Source organism: Mya arenaria, chromosome 5 (assembly GCF_026914265.1).
Source record: "Mya arenaria isolate MELC-2E11 chromosome 5, ASM2691426v1".
Taxonomy (NCBI): Eukaryota; Metazoa; Mollusca; class Bivalvia; order Myida; family Myidae; genus Mya; species Mya arenaria.
Window position 1 is genome coordinate 17,538,504 of NC_069126.1, and position 17,930 is coordinate 17,556,433.

At 34.2% G+C, this 17,930-nt stretch overlaps 4 protein-coding genes across 7 annotated transcripts in view; all 4 read right to left on the reverse strand.

The window, feature by feature from the left end:
• The window catches only part of LOC128234446 (uncharacterized), a 39,626-nt gene that overhangs the window by 11,047 nt on the left and 10,649 nt on the right, over positions 1–17,930 (reverse strand). The gene's annotated exons all lie outside the window — the stretch shown is intronic.
• LOC128234448 (uncharacterized) overlaps positions 1–17,930 on the reverse strand; it is a 39,069-nt gene that overhangs the window by 7,417 nt on the left and 13,722 nt on the right. The window contains exons 1-3 of one of the 3 annotated variants that reach the window (XM_052948693.1): positions 7,492–7,569; positions 6,706–6,999; positions 5,201–5,431 (exon numbers count right to left, since the gene is read on the reverse strand). In XM_052948693.1, the coding sequence (XP_052804653.1) occupies positions 5,201–5,431; positions 6,706–6,962 (488 nt within the window). In that variant the 5' untranslated portion in view covers positions 6,963–6,999; positions 7,492–7,569. Of the gene's footprint in view, positions 1–5,200; positions 5,432–6,705; positions 7,000–7,491; positions 7,570–17,930 lie in introns of those variants that run through there. The other 2 variants (XM_052948694.1, XM_052948695.1) reach the window with 2 other exon arrangements.
• Positions 11,328–13,216, reverse strand: LOC128234453 (uncharacterized). The gene is made up of 3 exons (XM_052948702.1): positions 12,982–13,216; positions 12,577–12,656; positions 11,328–12,070 (listed from the first exon to the last, which is right to left on the reverse strand). The coding sequence occupies exons 1-3, from the start codon at positions 13,206–13,208 to the stop codon at positions 11,847–11,849; spliced, it is 531 nt and encodes a 176-aa protein (XP_052804662.1). The 5' UTR covers positions 13,209–13,216; the 3' UTR covers positions 11,328–11,846.
• Positions 13,351–17,830, reverse strand: LOC128234456 (uncharacterized). 2 transcript variants are annotated; one of them, XR_008260944.1, is made up of 4 exons: positions 16,239–16,612; positions 15,213–15,317; positions 13,824–14,517; positions 13,351–13,642 (listed from the first exon to the last, which is right to left on the reverse strand). XR_008260944.1 is itself a non-coding variant. In XM_052948706.1 (3 exons), exons 1-3 carry the CDS (start codon positions 16,376–16,378, stop codon positions 14,292–14,294), a joined length of 468 nt encoding a protein of 155 aa, XP_052804666.1. In that variant the 5' UTR covers positions 16,379–17,830; the 3' UTR covers positions 14,277–14,291. The 2 variants fall into 2 exon arrangements, 1 of the variants encoding a protein (XP_052804666.1); XM_052948706.1 differs by lacking the exon at positions 13,351–13,642 and having other exon boundaries at positions 14,277–14,517; positions 16,242–17,830.

Sequence of the window (17,930 nt, forward strand, 5' to 3'; positions counted from 1 at the left end):
GGAACATTGGTTGCGTAATGATTCTATACGGTTACGATTTGAATGTTTAAAAACAATTACATAATCAATAGCTTTTGTTGTTTATGGACAAAATAACGTCTTATAAATACCGATATTGGCCCGATGTATACGTAGTATTGCTTCAAGGGAGAGCAATGCATTTGTTGCAACTTTCACTAGCAATTCATTCCCCTTGCGATTAATAAATATATAAATTCATTATCATTACATAATAAAACCAATTTAAGTTTATAAGGTTATTTTTAATTAATTCTGTAATTAAAAGATTCAGTTCATGTTTTAAATTATTTGATTATTATCTACGAAATTATTCAGTTTAATATTCACTGCGGTACTTATGCCATTTCAAAGAGAAGTCAAAAGTCAAATCATATTTTTGGTTTTTATCAATGGTAAGTACTGTTTGAATCGTTGTTGAGCGCGTGAATATAAGGCATTATTATAGTACTATTATTTTTATATTTAGTTTTATTCTCAAAAGTAGTAAATACTTTTATATCGAGTAAAAATGTTGAAAAGAAATTTGTGTAATATATATATAAGGTAGCCTGCTATATCATGTGCACACAAAATCAAAGAATTACATTGATGATTGGGTTGGGTTTGAACAATTAATTTATCTGCTTCCATTGTAGACAAATTAAAAAAAAACAACAACATTTTGTTATCATAATTGATACACATTTTATTTTACAGTATCGTCTAATGTTGAAAGATCGAAGTTGCAGAGAGCGGACAACTGCAAATTGAGATTCTGAAAATGAGGAATATAGGCGATCATAGGGGAGATATATCTTTACGTCGCTATGTAACCATTAATATTGAACTTTTTCATACTGTGTTAGTAACTAGTCTGTCAGGATGTTGTGTCTGCATTTATGTATTTTTTGTGAAGCAAATTAATTTATGATACATTATTCTGTTCATGAATTAAGAGTGGAATAGAAGGTGATTTAGGCTAGTTCACACTTAAGAAAAAGCAAGTTCACTACGCCAACGTTTAAATTTGCCTAAAGGGGGGAAATGATCAGGATAACCTATTAATGCATTTGTTACTGTAACAAAATGTGATGCATTTTCAGAGGAAGAGTGTTTTAATCAAATGCTGATGAATAAATGTCAGTGACAACATCACCAAGGCCTTTATATAATGCAGTGGCAATGGCAGGACTGTTCTGCAAGCATCAGAACAGTAACTACAAGATCCCCCAACAGTTGCACCATATCTACAGGTATATACCATTTTTACCTGTTTTAAAGCATCATAAGTTCAAGTATATAATCGCCCAGAAATATACGAAGGGATGATGGCAAAATTTATACAAACAACAGAAAAAAATAATAAACATTTAACGAAAACCCAATTAAAAATAATGAATATCCAATTCTTTGTAAATGCATTTTGTAAATACCCATATCCTGAAAAAAGCTTATCTCTACCTCTGTTTTAATAGTATGCCACCTGAATGAAGACAGCGTCGGACAGAGATGGTGGAAGGGAAATAAAGAGGAAAATGAGGCAGGCGCAGATGTCTGAGTGCATCTTTGGAACACCAGGATGAAAAGAACAATCTTATGTTAAAAAAACACCTTTATGTTTAAATGCAGGAGCTTAACCTTAAGTATTGTTCAATGAAATAACTATTATTTCAAGTCTTATTTTGTTTGTTTATTTATAAAGTGACAGTCTATGTTTATTATGGCATGTCTGTGTATCATAACTTGTACATTTCGATAAAACTGTTCAGGGGGTTTATCCACATTCTGTGATAACTCTGTTGTTTGAATATTTAAAGCAATGAATAAAAAATTGTAAGTTCAAATAGTTTATTTTCTCATGTAGGAATTTGTGAGTATATAATATGCCTGTAGGTTTATGGTAGGTTTTCATCGCATTAATATGTTTCTCTCTGAAGACAAACCAAGACAGAATCTTGTGTTTAACGATCATGTTCTGTTGTCATTGAGCATGACAATCCAGCTGTATGAGAATAGGGACGAAATAGGACCTCGGTATCATACTGGCTCAATGTCGGCTATTTACAATATGCCGACATCGGCCCGATGTCGAGCCGTGTTGCACCTCCGACATCGGCCCGATGTAAATGCCGATGTCGGGCCGATGTAGTGTTCCATATCGGCCCGACATCGGGCCGATATAAAATGTTTGCTGGGTGGCCACCTGGAAGGTAAAACCCCGGCTATCCCCGGTATACTCCCGACCCGGGGCGTGGTCACAATTGACTGGTGCATTACATGAACAAAATTGATAATGTAATAATGTCAGGTTTATTCTTACCAGAGCATCACTCGAATTATACAGAAATGATACACATTTTAATCATTAATGTTATGGTCTAACGTTGCTAGGCACAGTCAATGTAGTCAATGATTGGAGTGTACATGTATCAATGTATGCGGTATGCGGTTTGTCGTATATATGATTTAACGTAAATGCCACATGATCAAAATGCTAGTCATTGTACAAAAAAGATCATTGAAATTTACAATGAATAACAAATAAATTCAAGTTATTTAGGCTTACCCTTCGCAATCACTGAATTCCGACATGTTCTAAATGAAATCGAAAGTAGGGAATTTTTGGAAAATAGAGTGAACTATTTTTAGAATATTGCTGTATTTATCATTTAAAGTAGTTCGTATTAAAGTTAATGTCGGAATAAGTACATCTTATTTCTTACGATACATGATCATCATAGTTAAGTTTTTAACCCTATTATTTTAATAGTGTTTTATACAACAAAATAATTATTGATGTCAATCATTTACGTCAGGAAGATTAACCCTGATAATAAGAGAAGCGTTTGTACAATATCAGTTATCTACCGCTGCCACATAAATAGTTTAGCTACGGCAAATACGTTAACATTTTAAAGACTGTTTAGACAATTAGCGCTTATCTTCTTAGTATTTAAAGGGTCTTTCATATTTAGTTCCTTGTTTGAAACGATAAAATGATAAAATAGCATAATTATATAACATAAGATTTGGGCAGTTATTCATATATTTAACCCTGAAATATACCATGTCGTTTTTTTTCAAGTGATTTAAACAAAATTTTCTTTAATGAAAAAGTTAACATGAAGTAAATTCTTGGTGATTAAGAATGTGCGGGGTGAGCTTAGCGACATTGTCACCGCAAACTCTGACACAAGTGAGTGTGCATGATCTGACACAGGGAGTATGTATCGGTAGGTGGACCTTTAAACAATCGCGAAAATTGAAAATCTAATGATTAAGCATAGAACGTAGTTATTTCCTGTCTGCCATTTCATGGGCTGGAAATGTACGTTTTATTATAAATAATGATACTTAAATAATTTCTATTAACTAAAAATAGAGTAAAATGTAAAAAAAAGCATATTAAATGCAATCATAAAATCATACGCATACCTATATAATTGGCGAGGGGGGATTCTTATTGGACAAGTCCAGTATTCGGTGAGAAGTCTTTATAATATAAATACTTCCTTTAAGTACATATTCAGGGTTTGTTATATTCAAATGTTGTTGTCATATGACATTTTACCGGATATGAAATGCTGTTTCATGTTTTGAGAACTAAACATACACAGGCTTAAGTTTTTAAAAAAAAAGACAGTATGGGCACATATTTACAATCTTAAATCAATTTCTCTGTATCATGAGTCCTTCATTCAGAGAAATCCGGCCATTTATGTATCTATCAACGAAGGCAAAACCAATCACTCCCTCCTGCATACTTGAATCAACGCGAGTCAAATATATTGACATTGTTTGCTATCAACTCAAAACATTCTCAATAGGGATACTGTCAGGACTGTAATAAGGCGCCTACACTACTGTCCTATTTCTATTAATTGGTTTCGGGAAATATGGCACTCCTGGCACTGTGCTTGCTTTAAAGCCCAGCTTTAATATTACATCACTTGAACTAATGGTTAAAGGTCCAATCTCAAAAATCTCATTTCCTCTAAAATAATAACATACTTAAACTTGACTTTACAAAAACAACAACAACTGTTTATTGTGATATTCTTTAATATACCTGGTACTTTGTTTTAGGAGTCATAAACTCTTTAATGGAAGGATATTACACTGTTTATATCAAAATGAAATAACAAGCTTAGCTCGATTCTGTTCCAAGAGATAAAAGACCGTTCGAGAATGTGGGGCCTGTAAACAGAATTTCGCTTTTTTTCTTGAAGCATACATAGCACAACGTACATAACCCGCCTCTGTGGATATGCTCACATTTAACCAAGTTGCTCAGGGAGATGACTAAATACCCAACGCCTTCCGATCACCACCTTTCTATATCCAAAGCCTAACTAACCATTTTATTTGATCCATTAATCAGTCCATTACCTATCCACTGACACTTTTTCAAAACTCCCTGTACATTTTATACAAGGGAATGCCATCAGGTACAGAATATTAGTAATTTTCTGTACAAATGGAATACAAATTCGGGCCGAGCGAGCATGTGAAAACTGGCTACGAAGTTTTTTTGTTTCGGTTTTATAGGGTCGGAGTTTCTAACTGTGCTAAAAACGCTTACTTCCAACTAAGATAATATTTCACATTGAAAACACTAGTCATGTACATTTCACCAAATAACACCCGTTTTTGTCTAACGGTGCCCACTTATTTAAATCACATGTGATTTTAAAGAAACCCTCAGATCGTCGCATTCTTTATTTGTTTTTTTTTCTAATTCTAAGCCAATTTTACCGTTGATAAATTTTCAAAAATGTTTCATAAAACTGTATGTTCGAGTGACAGTATGCACGAGTGATAAAAACGGACCGTCTCTTGTTCAAATAGGATTGTTTTGCATTTCCGTTGATATATATTAACGATCCTCTCCGTACAATGGACTCGCGTACGTTATGCCAAATGAAAGGCAACATTTAGCATCAAACGAACTCACCTTTATGCCTAGGCATATCGCTTTGAGCTGTTATAGGGAATAGTACCATTAGTTTGTGTGTTACTCTTTACGTAGGTTCTGACCTATAGTAAACATGTACTTGAAATGCTTAATATTTTCACACACGCACACACGCACGCACGCACGCACGCACGCACGCACGCACGCACGCACGCACACACACACACACACACAAACACGCACGACACACGCACACATACGCACATGCACACACACATATATTACCTGTTGCTGGTAATAGTTTGTACAGATGTATTAAGTGTTTTGTCATTGTCATTGTTAGGTGATGTTAAAGGAGTAAGTCCAGTTGAGTCGACAGGTTTGCCTTGACGGTTTGGTTGTTCTTCTTCTTCAACACTTTCATCAGTACCACTTTCGTTCTTATCATCTGGTTCTACTTGAAAATGTTCAGCACCATTTCCGTCTTGATTCTGACCTGTCTTTGGTTGAATCGTGCTGAAGCGGAAAGAATTGACCGATTCATTATGCTCCTGTTTGTTACAGTAAAATGACATTTACAACAGAAATGTTGATATATGTCTTGACAATGAACTATTTACACGCATAACTAGATATCACTTTATTATGACATTGATAAAAATACAAAACCTAAAACAGATTTCATAGCATCAGAAAAGTATGAGCCAGTCCAGGGATTTAACCCTGCTTGCTTTACCAAATTGTCTATCCGGCCTTGGTATGTCCATTTATTTCCTGACGATTGAATGTCAATATCGTGACATAAATGTCCTCTGTGCTAGCATTTGTCTCAATATTTTCGACATGGATCATACATACAGTATAGCTATATATTGCAATTAGAAATTCATATACAAATACAATTCTTTGACTTTATTACATTGTCTTACTATTTGATGTTCTGCTTGATTTTGTGTCATAATAATTTGTATGGAAGAGGTACAATATGTTTAATCCAAATAGATAATCATTCTTTCTGTCTTCATTACCACTGTGAACTAATGCTCTGGGCATAAACCACGGACCACGTGCGGTGCACAGGCTCAGAAAGGTATGTGGGCACGCAGGGGATCGAGCTCGGGATCCCCCGAATGTAACCCATGTGTTCTACCAACTAAGCATACATACCTGGGTAACTCATTTAGTTTCTGGCGAGTGTTATGTCGTACCTTGACACTCTCTAGACAAACTAGTCGTAACAGTACGATTACGGATTTTGAAATGAACTTAGTATCACACAAATGGATCTGATAAATTTTGATAGCATATTACAGCAGCTCAGATGGGTCTCTATAAAATGTCCATATCACTTGAAATGATAACAAATAATTCTTTTGAGTCAAAGGTTGGTTGTGAGTGTCTTGATATCTTCATTTTGATTTGGACCAAATAAGTCAGTACTCGTATATAATAGCATCTCTGTAAAGTGACTATGTATTTTAACATTATATAACGTGTTGTTGAATTTTACTGGTGAACAGTTAACATGTTAAGTAACCCATACGTGTATTAAAGAACGCTATGCTGATGCATGTCAAGTATGTCGGTGATGTCTTTAGACCATTTGTGCCTCTCCTTTATTGAACCTAGGGCAGCACCTAAATTCAGAGGTTTTGTTCTGTTTTTCTGTGATTTCATTGTATCAGTATAATTATCAATACTATCTGTAAAAGCCAGCAAAATCCTAATAATCGCTTCAAAACAATAACAAGATAAAATTTATTGAATCACAGTTAATAATGAGGATGTACCTGTCAGGGTAATCGGTCTCTACTGATGCATTGTTTGCATCACTAATGCCCATATCAGTTAAAGATGGGCCTTCTTCCTCAGTTGTGTTGCCAGCTTTGTCTTGACCAAAAGTTTGTCCCGGTTCTTTAACATTTCCTTTATTAACATTTTTATCGATTTTTACAGGTTTCACTCGAGTATGTGTTGATTGTTCTATTGAGGCGCCTTTGTTAGCACCTTCTCCATCCTTATGTTTATCTGTCTTTAGTGGCATCATGCAAAGTCAAAGGATTGTCCGAAATTCATACGGGATTCTGTAAAAGTTAATGATTTCAATTAAATACCTGAAATGATATGTGTTTGGACAAATTAACCATACATACGCATAACTACTGATATAAGCTATTCGCATAACTTACACATGGAAACTTAGTCCGTCAGTAAATAGAGTTAGGATCTTAGTTTAAAAGAAGAAATGTGGAGACATATCAAAAGCATAAGGTTTTGAACAAAGTACTTGTTATATGTAGTTATATGAATAAAAAAAATATTTTTTTTTGAAATGAAAACAAATGTGCCTAGGCAGCTCTGATAATAATGTTTATGGTTATAATCGGAAATTTAGGAAAAGGGACGTTATATCTTAATACTCATTTTTATACAATCGACTGAAAATGATAATCACATTTATATATCTATTCATAATGAATTTAGCTTTTTATAAGACAGAATGACACCTGTACATGACCTGAAGAATAAAATACTTATGCGTGCATTTCCATCACAGTTAAAATTAAGTCTATTACCTACTCTCGCTTCAAAATCCGCCATTTGCAAACACACGTAAATCGAAAGTACATGTTAGGGTGCACTATAATTAGAATATGTAAACATGGTAAAAAGTAGTTCAAGATTAAAAAGCATCGAGCTTGTCATTAAAATCTAAACAATCCATGTTGAACTCTATACAAAAATGTTTTTATCGTTTTTTAACGGTTTGAAAGAATAAATGCTGCATTTGGGTCGGTCATTGAAGTAAGGAAGATCAACTCCAATATTAAAATTAGTGTTTTCATGTTGTCAGTTATCTACCGCTGCCACTTATTGTGTACAGGAAATTCACAACTACACTAACAGTAGTATTTCAGTATTTATATTGTAAAGGTAATTAGTGCAAGTAGTTTTTGGCACCGCATCTCTAGTTTTTGAAATGGTGTAAATAATGATGTTGTGGGCGAATCTGTTTATTGTCCAAAACAAGACCAAACGTAAGAAACTTTAAAGCAATAAACTTTAAATTTATTTTTTATTCTTCACAAGGATCGTTGGAAGATGACCTTTTGTATTGTTGATTGCAATATATGTATTTGTTTCTCTATAAAATGTCGCCGTTTGCCAAATCATTCGGGAAAACCAGTACATTTCGTAAAAACTATGAGCCGCGACCTCAAAAAATACAACCCAGAAATCATGACCATAGAATGACAGGACAGTTTCTGCTTTGAAGCAATCTCTATTTCGTACATTATTATTATACTGTTTCTATATTTTACTTGCAAATTTTTCATCAAGAAATACATATAAAAGCATTTTGTAACACAGTATAATGTGGTGCGCCTTATATATTTGGCCGAGTAATGCTGGTTGTACGTACAGTGTTTGGTAAAATATTGATAAGCAAGTCGTACATTTTGAGAAACATCAAATGAAACTTACAATCTTGTAAAATGTACTTGACACAAACATATGTGGACACCAGCTATAACAAAATATTTGGTTTTCACTTCTTGTGAGCTCCGCGGACAAGTTTAGTTTGGATCTCAGGTCACCGACTTAACTCTGATCTAAGCTATACAATTATGTAGTCTGTATACAATCCAACATCTTATTGAAAACAGCTTGTAAGTTTTTCAGTTCCATTACATTAAGAACAACAGCTCTCGATCTGAGAACATACAATAATATTATGCATTTAAATCATAATACGTATTAAGGGTCCTTCGCTGGTGCACGCGTTACGTAAACACCATGTTATATTATATATAATAAATATGTTATATTAGTCATGAATCTCGCGATGCTATTTAATGCCGTATAACGCGATTTTAATATTGTTCTGGTATGGCAATATAAGCGAGATAATACACACAAGTCACACTACTTGCTCACTATAGTTATCTGAACTTGTTATCGTCAATACATGTATGTTCTTTAAAAACTATATATCAATTCATCAAATTTGAACATTTGTACAAATATGTATAAACATAAAAGTTATGCAAGTTCACTTAAGTTATATGATTTCTGAGTATTTATTATATCAAGCCGTACAATGATGTAACAATTGTTATTTGTTCAGTTAAAACTCAGCTTTATTTCTTTATCAAACATAACATGTTTCGGCTATAAACAAATGCCTGACTCAGACCGACTACCATCGGACATCGTGGTGCTTTTATACTCTCACAGCAACCGTTGGTTGGCAAACGCTACTGCCATAAAAAATGATGGAAATGACACCCAAAACGTTGGCTGTGACAACCAGTATAATTCCAGTGCCAATAATTTGAATGACAGTCATACGACCGCCACATAATGCAAAACGTTAAAGAAATAAATGGCAGACATCTTGAAAAAGAATACTACTGATTCAACATAGCTCTAATGTCCTTGAAGTTCCCCGTTTGCCCATTTTTCCGAACCTCGTTTAGGTGCCCCCTGTCACCCTTAGTATGACTCCACAACTTGTTTCCGGTCCTGGCACATGAAGAAGCATCGCGTGCAAAATGACTCTCTCTATTGGGATATGGGTTTTCAGGATATGGCCACAACATGGTAGCGGCGCTAAATTTGTCGCACCTCCAGCATATGAATAAGACCCTTATTATCGCTGACATATTCGTTTTTAACTGTAAAACCAACATTTTATTCATAACTTATACGCATACATTTCCTACAGTATTTCTTGATTGCCCTTACCGTTATTAACTTACTGGGTATACGCACCACTCGGTTCTACCATTTTTGGGTCGTACGCGTTATTGTGTCCCTTCGCTTACGACTTTTCACAACAAAGATGTTGTTTTCTTTTACTTTCTCGCCGCTTGGGGATTACTGTTTACCCTTTCTTTTCCAATTTATTTATTTCATATTGATGTATTATTCTTCATGTTCATCACATATTTACAATATACACTTTTGTTAATTCACAGCAATATTAAACATTTTTAAATCATTAAACACTGAATCGTTGCTTATGTATGATCATTTTCATTTGACCAAACATTTAACACTGCTGTTGAATTTCCCTTTTGAGGTTTACCGCCCACTTAGGGAATGACCTTCCCTGGTACGCCTTTAGGGTGTCATGAAGAAATACTTTATTTTCACCTCTTTTGTCTACCTGGACAATAAAGTTAACCCTCGCTCGATGGCTTGCTCTTGATAACAAATGTACAGCTGTATGCCTTTTCTAGTTTTGGTTAAACTCCCTCATGACGGGCCTCAAGTAAGCACCAAACCAAATCACCGACGTTGTACTCTGTGAAAGATGTCCACAAGACTTTCACTTTTTTGATATGACTCACCACCAAAAATGATTGCGCGCGACGCCAGGTGCATGCAAAATCTGGTCCTTGAGTTTCCTCACATGTGCAGATGATGACTCAAGGTCTGTGTTGCTTATCTTAACATGGAATAGTGGAAACACAACATCTGCTTGTAATCTGTTGTCACGTATAATGGCGAGCATATTAGGTGTAACAGTTGTCGCCCTGTTCGCATTTGACTGGTACATTCAAGGTTTGAAGTAGGCTGATGAGCATGTCCATGTATTTTCAGGTTCCCAATTGTGCTTCTGTACGAAAGCTCCAAATTTAGTCACTGTCTTTTTTTGTTGGACGTTTAGACCAGTTTTCGTTAAATTCTTGAGGACTTGAATAATTGGAAAATATATACACCACCATTTGACCATCATATACCGTTTACAAGTTACAGTGTCATTTTCCTATTGACCAAGACAGGATACGGCTCCTTTATTGACCAGCACCATTCAATTAAATATCTCTAGCTTTTGGTGTTGGAATATTTCAGTCTATTGCTGTTTAGATCAGCAATATTAGTAGCAGTTAGTGTTATTTTTTTTGCTGTTGCTTTATTCAACTATATAACTTTTGTCTCATTTATTTCTCACATTCAAGAGTAACTGTTCAAATCAACACACGTAAATAACCATATCTAAGTAAGGTATGATAACAAGTCTATGCTATTCTAAAGTTAATTTAAACACACACATACACACACACACTCAGGCACACGTCGACAAAACGCATCGACATATCCCACGAACCTTTTTGTGTTGGACTAAGGACGATTTTGTTATATTACTGTTTGCGTTAGCATTATGAGTAGCATACGTGTTATGCTTGTGGTTGCTTGACTCAACTATAATCTTTAAATCTCATTTGTTTTCATATATATTTCAAATCAACACATTCATAACCATTCTAAGTAAGGTATAACAACAATTCTATACTATTACGCAATTCAATATAAGCACGCGCACACACACATACACACACACATGCGCACACGCGCACGCATTCATCAAACAATTCAAACATACAAAAAAACAAATGTAAATAATATAATACTTGTCTAATGTATTGTCTTGAGAAGTAAAATAAGTTTTATAATTCATATGATTATTTTTACTATTGGCATGAATGACTCTACTACGCAATACACGTTATGCTGAGGGTGTTTTGTCAGACAACTTCAAAATTCGCCAGGCGGTCTATGAAGATAATGTAGACAAGAACGCAAAAATAAATATCACGTACTTTTTTAAGTACATAGAAAAATGTAAAAGTAGAGTACTCCAACGAATATGTTACATTTTTAACAAATCATTAATTTGTTTCAATTCCCCGTTTTCAATAGTCTTGCCTAAAGGAAATTATATTACAGAAGTTTTCTTGAAATTAATTTTATACGCTTTCAGACTATGAGATAAAATTGAATTTACTTTAAACCGCAATCAAAGCTTAACATTAAACTCACAATGCACAATCATTCAAAAGTCACTTCTAAAAATACATAAATGTCAATGGCATTCGAGAAACCAGATGGCACAGGAGATATTACAATGTTTATACATCAATTAGTACCTCTCAGCCTGTATGTTTAGCACATTACTTATAGCAGTTTCCAGAGCCTTCTTTTGTGCTGTGTTTAATGTTTTGTGTGCACTTATGAACCGATCTATTTCACATAATTCCTTCAGTTCCGGTTGTTTCTTCACACAATAAATACCATCACTGTATAGCTGGTCGTCAGTTAGGTTCCTCGAGCCGGGGTCATGTACGTACAATATCACCAAAGCCCCTGAAAAACAAATTTTCAAAATATGTATGCAAACCGTAAATTATTAATTGAAAAAACAAAACGATATAAAAATATTTGATATTAAACATATTTTCCATGTCACAATAATTACACTTATTCATTATAATAAATATTCCTGCAATATTTTCTTACTTTAATTAAATATTTATTTAATAAACTTAACAACAGTGTAGTTATTTGTTTTCTTGTAGTTAGGGGTCATTGCAGGACTTTAAATCACTCTTTAAAATATAATATGTCATTGATGCTAGGGGCGTTCACACTGGGCAGTATTGCATTGTTTATTGTATTTTGTTTGTGCTTTCGAAGGATCACCCTTCAAGAACGTATTACTGATTTCTTCCAAGTTTAAAGAACCACATTAACATCAAATAAGTGAATCGATGAGGCGGTAAAGATTCACAATTGGAAGTATGAATATGCCTTAGAAATACGCAATAATATGTAAAAACGATATAAAGCAGCTTGATGAATACACTTCTTACCTCCTAGGTTTCTAACACCCCGATATAAAGTGAGATTCAGATCGCCAAGTCCCAAACCTTGTTCTTCTATTATCACGTGCCTATTTGTAAAGAAAAAAGGGAGCATTACAATGTATATTCGCAATTACACGTATTCTTATTGTAACTAATATAGATTTGCTGTTTACCAACATCTCAGAAAATAAACTTTTTTTAAATCTTTTTTTAAACAATTTGAATTTTTATTTAGGCTTATGCATTGATGCAGTGATCCAAAATTGACCTTTGGCGAAAACAGACTGTGAAAACTATATCATCGCTGTTAGTCAAATCTTAAAAAATAAAATGATATGAATTGTGCGTCTTGATTGCATTATCGTATGTTAGTAGAAAAAAGAAAACATAGTCTAATGTGCCGTCTTTCACCTTTTTGTGAACTCAACACACATTATGTACATTCTGCAATTGGGAAGTTCGGTAGTATCCGCGTGCTTTCTGATGACATGAGTTCGGAGAGAAATTCCTCCAAATTGTCCGAGAGTCTCGTTGATTATTTGCTTGTACTCATCCGAGTAGCTTGCATCAAAACTTACAATGCAAACGGCGTTGTCAAGTGTAGGTCTGCTAGGCATTTTCTGAAGGACAACTTCCATTTCCCTGCTTACCTGGAGTATAACATAAGATATTTATGTTAATTGTTCTATAGATTTAATTGCTCATTCAGCAAAGATTTAAGTCTTAAATAAAGATGTATTGTTGAAATACATTGTTAAGAAATTAACACATTTAACATACAATGTTCTGTAAGTTCTAAGCAATGGGATGGATGAAAGAGAAACTTTCTAATTGACGTAAAACACCGAAGCAGTTTGAACCTTTTCGCTTTCACGAAAATAGACTACACAAGGGTTCAAGTATACCTTTGATAACACACGTACCGAACAATGCCTCATAGAGTTTACCTTCAATGGTCGATATGTTGATCCACCAGCTAAAGCTGATTCTAACGAAGACTTCAATTTCAAAACGTAAAGCATGAGTCCAATTATCAAAAAGAATAGAATTAAAATTGCCGTTGTCAAGGCATCTGAAAAAGAAAGAGTCCTGAAGTTATCTGCACAACATTATTACGCTGATAAACAATACCAACCTTATTGAATGTAAAGTAATAGACGCATGCACGTTGAACACATGCATGAACAAGCAATGGTATTATCGACATATTTTGTTTTATAATCGATGGAAACATAACATGACTTAAGTCGTACCCTTGTTAAATAGATGTTGTTCCACGATTTTCAGTTTTGCATTTGCTCTACCAACCATTTCTGCCGCAGTTTTCGCATTTTCTCTTACTTCTGAAACCATATCGTTTGTTTTTTGCATTTCCTTGTTTAAGGCCTCGACCTTTGAAGTAGTAGTATCGAAGTTCGATTTATGAATATTTAAATCTTTTTCAATATGAGATACATAATCAGAGAGATCGGAATTTGCACTGTGGGTATCGGTAACAGCTTCAATAATGCTTGTTATATCTTTTGACCAGTTAGAATCGCTTAGTTCCTGTTTTGCTTTGACGTCTACAACAACTCTTTGAATGCTATCCACTTCTCTTTTTAAAGCATTATGGATGCTTTTAATATAAGCAATGTGTTCTATAAATGCATTAACTTGAGTCTTTATATCAGGATATAAAAAGCCATCTCGATCAGAAGGAGTCAGAATGTCATTTATCTTCATGATATCATAATGTATGGTGAGCAGCTTCGATGATTGTTATTTTTATCCGAATTTTTGTTTACCTCAGATTTCAAATGTTCCAATTGATTTTTAACTTTGTAATATCCTTCGTGAAGGTATACCAATTGTTTTTGAATATCCGGATTTCCTATCACCACTTGCTGTTCGCCGAGCGGAGTCTTGAATCTAACCGTAGCAATAGCTATTACGATTGTCAGCAGTCTGATAAAAACAAACACAAGATTGTTAACCGTTTGTGTTGCATCAGTAAAACAGCGGCAGTCAATTACCGATTCAAATCTCATAAGACAGAGCTTCAATGTAAACAAATCAGCGACTAATATACATTATACAGACAGCCAACCTAGGAAATGCAGAAATCCTAGGTCGAAGTCTGATCCATTTTTAGGTTTTCATTATTGTGATGCATTATTGAAGCAAAACTTGAAGATGAAACCCACGTTACTATATATTCAGTATATCTTTATTAATGTAATCCCTGCCTACAAATATGATCATCGTTTCCACCCATGATATTCAGCACATGAGGGCAATTATGGGACAGGAACTATTTGAAGAATGGAAGTATTGACGTCTAATTCCGAAAACACGTGAGATAAGGTATGCTACTCTTATTTCAAATTACTCGTTATTTTGAAAAGCCAATGTCATTCAAAACAAATTTGTTATGTCTCATCTTCTTACCTTTCTTCCTGCTTATCAAATCCTATATTGTCCCTCAATATTATTTTCAATATAATTTTAAAAACCGGTTCCAATTATTGATAAATTACAAAATATATGTGTAATACAGCATAAGGCATGTCGAAAAAAAGATCTACGTGACATTGTAAGTGGATGCACTTGAATACAGTTAAACCTCATAAAAGAGAAGATTACATTAACTTCATACTTACAAGAGGTCCAAACGTAGTCCCCATACGGTTTTATAGTGTGTACACCCTGTTCCCTCAACTTTCTCTTTCGATCCGCTCTCGGCACCGTCCGTGTCTTTTTTAGGGCTATAAAATGTTATCACATGCTGTACCATTTTGGGGGTTTAATATAAACATCACGTATTTTTTCGTATTACGCATTTGTAATAAAATACATAGTACTCCACATGTTCGTCAACAAATTAATTGGGAAAAAATAATTTCTAAAATTGCAATATTGTAGCAAGTCATAAGTTAATTCTCATTTTGTCTTTATCATAAAGATCTGTTTGATTTCATTCAAAAGCTTAAAGGAAATCGTGTTTTTTTTTCGATTTGATTTCGTGACAACATTTTAAAGACGATCAATACTTAGTGTTTGAAAAGAAAATGACGACATAAACTTATAACAAATGATGACATGGATATGCCGGCACGACTTCAAAGACATAGACATGTTTTTGTTGAAATTCTACTGGATAATCTTGTATGCATTATACTTATAAACATAATTTAAACGATCGGATGTAACTATGGCTTTAACTGATTCCGGGTACTACATTTATGCAATGCATGTAGCGCGTGAAATGACATTGCTTTGTCGTATACGGCTAATCATTTTAGCAGGTGAAACAGGAACACAGCGTAGACTGTTTTTTGTTATTTTAATTGGAGAAGCATACGATGGAAGAATCGCCATCATATGAATTCACAATTGTATTTAATTTGCAAAACGCTAGCTTAATAAAATTTTCTGAACTATCCGGATAAGTTTGTGTAGCATACGACGAATCCAATTTTTCTTATACGAATTGGAAACATGGTGAGTGTTACACGTATTACTTATGAATCTTTATATCATCGCGTTGCATATTTTGATGGCCAGTAGGCATGTCTTATGTTTTAATTAATATGTCAAATATAATATATCATAATTTGACATTTAAAACCCAATAACTATTAAACATACATTTCAGTATTTTTCCTTTTCGAAAAAAACGAACTTACTACCTGTTTGAGCTATTAGGCTGAGAGAATGGTTTGTGTGTATTGTCATCGTCACTGTTATCTAGTGGCTGCAGGGGCCGCTTATTTGTGTTGCCAGCTGCACCATGACCAGAGATTTGTCCTCGTCCTTCTTTTGCCATCTCTTTTATATCCCCGTCCGGTTGTGGTACGTGTTCCCCTGCATTCTTGCCTTTATGTGCTCTTCCTTTCCTACCTTTAAATTTTATCCTCGTGTTTGGACTGTTGCCCGAACGGGAATCGTCAGGGATTTTGTAAAATAAAAGAAAGATTATGTAAACATCTCTGTAGACTTGTGCATTGCTTGGGTAATGGGTATTTGTCGTATAGAGATATTGAAAAAACAAAAAATCAAATTCTCAGATTTGCTCATCTCTGTAATTTTACTTTTTTCGACTTCTTTCATATTCAAATAACAGCAAAAATACAAGACAATAAGAAAATAAAGATACATATTTCAAAAATCCACAACAACAACCAACAAAACAAGATCTTTTAAACGATGATAAATAAACTTGTACATCCTAAACAAACAAATGACAACACATAATACATATGTTACTATATAAAGTTACATTTTACCATAGAAATTCGATCCCGCAAAAATGATTATCGGTTCCACCCGTGAGATTTTCACGGCAAATGAGGGCGATAATTGCATAATTGCCAGTGACCGAGGAGTACGTGCCAAATGATGTCATTTTCATAAAAATAAAAATGGCCGACGAATACCTGGTAGGCAAACATTTAAATAAGAAAAGCTTTAAAGGGATTTAAACGGAACTATCGGTGCAAGAAAAATTAAATAAGTTTAACCATTAATGACACCTGTGTTTTTGAAACGAGTACTACATGGAATCGTATCGGATGATTACATTCATAACATAACATAACATGTTATGTTTACATTGGGTGAAGGTCATAAAGCAGTGAGACAAGGAAATATTTTGTTGAAACGTTTAGTTTTACTTTATCCGCCTAGAAATGTTAATTGCTCGAGGGAAATGGCTATGGTCATCCAAGCCGAAATTCTAATAAAACTGCTTCTAGCCTTATTCGATCCTAGCTGTGCTCACTTGATTTAAACAGAATTTATTTCAAGAAAACATAATGATATACACATTTATAGCATATTCAATATTAAAAGGTTGACAGAAATATGCACAAAACAAAGTATTTTCGACAGAATTGAGAAGGAAGCTATGGTAGCTTATATTATGCCTCGCTTCTGTCACTCTTTCAAGCTGCTTGTATTGGTGGAAATGTTGTAATTATTTGTATATTTATGTAATCGTTATAATTTGATGGATGCTGTGAAAGGTGAATGTCAAATAAATAAAGTAGTTGGTGGTATAATACGCTTGGGGTATGAAAGAAAGTAACGTAAAGACCAGGATGAGGGGGGACATGGATTGGTCAATTCAGTTGTAGAGTCAAGGTTGTTCAAATCTATCTTAAGAAAATAAAAAGACTTTGGGTTTTTTTGGCAAATGAAGTCCATGGCGTTTGGCCTAAAACCAGGCAATTGGTCTAAAAGGTGTAATGCCTTCGGCATGATATAGGGGACAGCTGAAGAAGAAATGGTAGGTGTCCTCTGTTTCACCACATTGGCAACTTGGGCTATTGATAATGTTTTTAGAGAACAAATGTTTATTAAGATTACTACAGTGCATG

What these genes read in the sequence shown, in the direction of transcription:
- LOC128234453 (XM_052948702.1), bottom strand. Translation starts at nt 13,208, where the DNA reads ATGGAAGTTGTCCTTCAGAAAATGCCTAGCAGACCTACACTTGACAAC. An exon ending in TGTGTTGAGTTCACAAAAAG is followed by an intron (nt 12,657 to 12,981) that starts GTGAAAGACGGC and finishes CTTTACAAATAG; the next exon opens with GCACGTGATAATAGAAGAAC. An exon ending in GGGTGTTAGAAACCTAGGAG is followed by an intron (nt 12,071 to 12,576) that starts GTAAGAAGTGTA and finishes TTTGTTTTTCAG; the next exon opens with GGGCTTTGGTGATATTGTAC.
- LOC128234456 (XM_052948706.1), bottom strand. Translation starts at nt 16,378, where the DNA reads ATGGCAAAAGAAGGACGAGGACAAATCTCTGGTCATGGTGCAGCTGGC. An exon ending in CAGCCTAATAGCTCAAACAG is followed by an intron (nt 15,318 to 16,241) that starts GTAGTAAGTTCG and finishes AACATTTTATAG; the next exon opens with CCCTAAAAAAGACACGGACG. An exon ending in GGACTACGTTTGGACCTCTT is followed by an intron (nt 14,518 to 15,212) that starts GTAAGTATGAAG and finishes TGTTTTTATCAG; the next exon opens with ACTGCTGACAATCGTAATAG.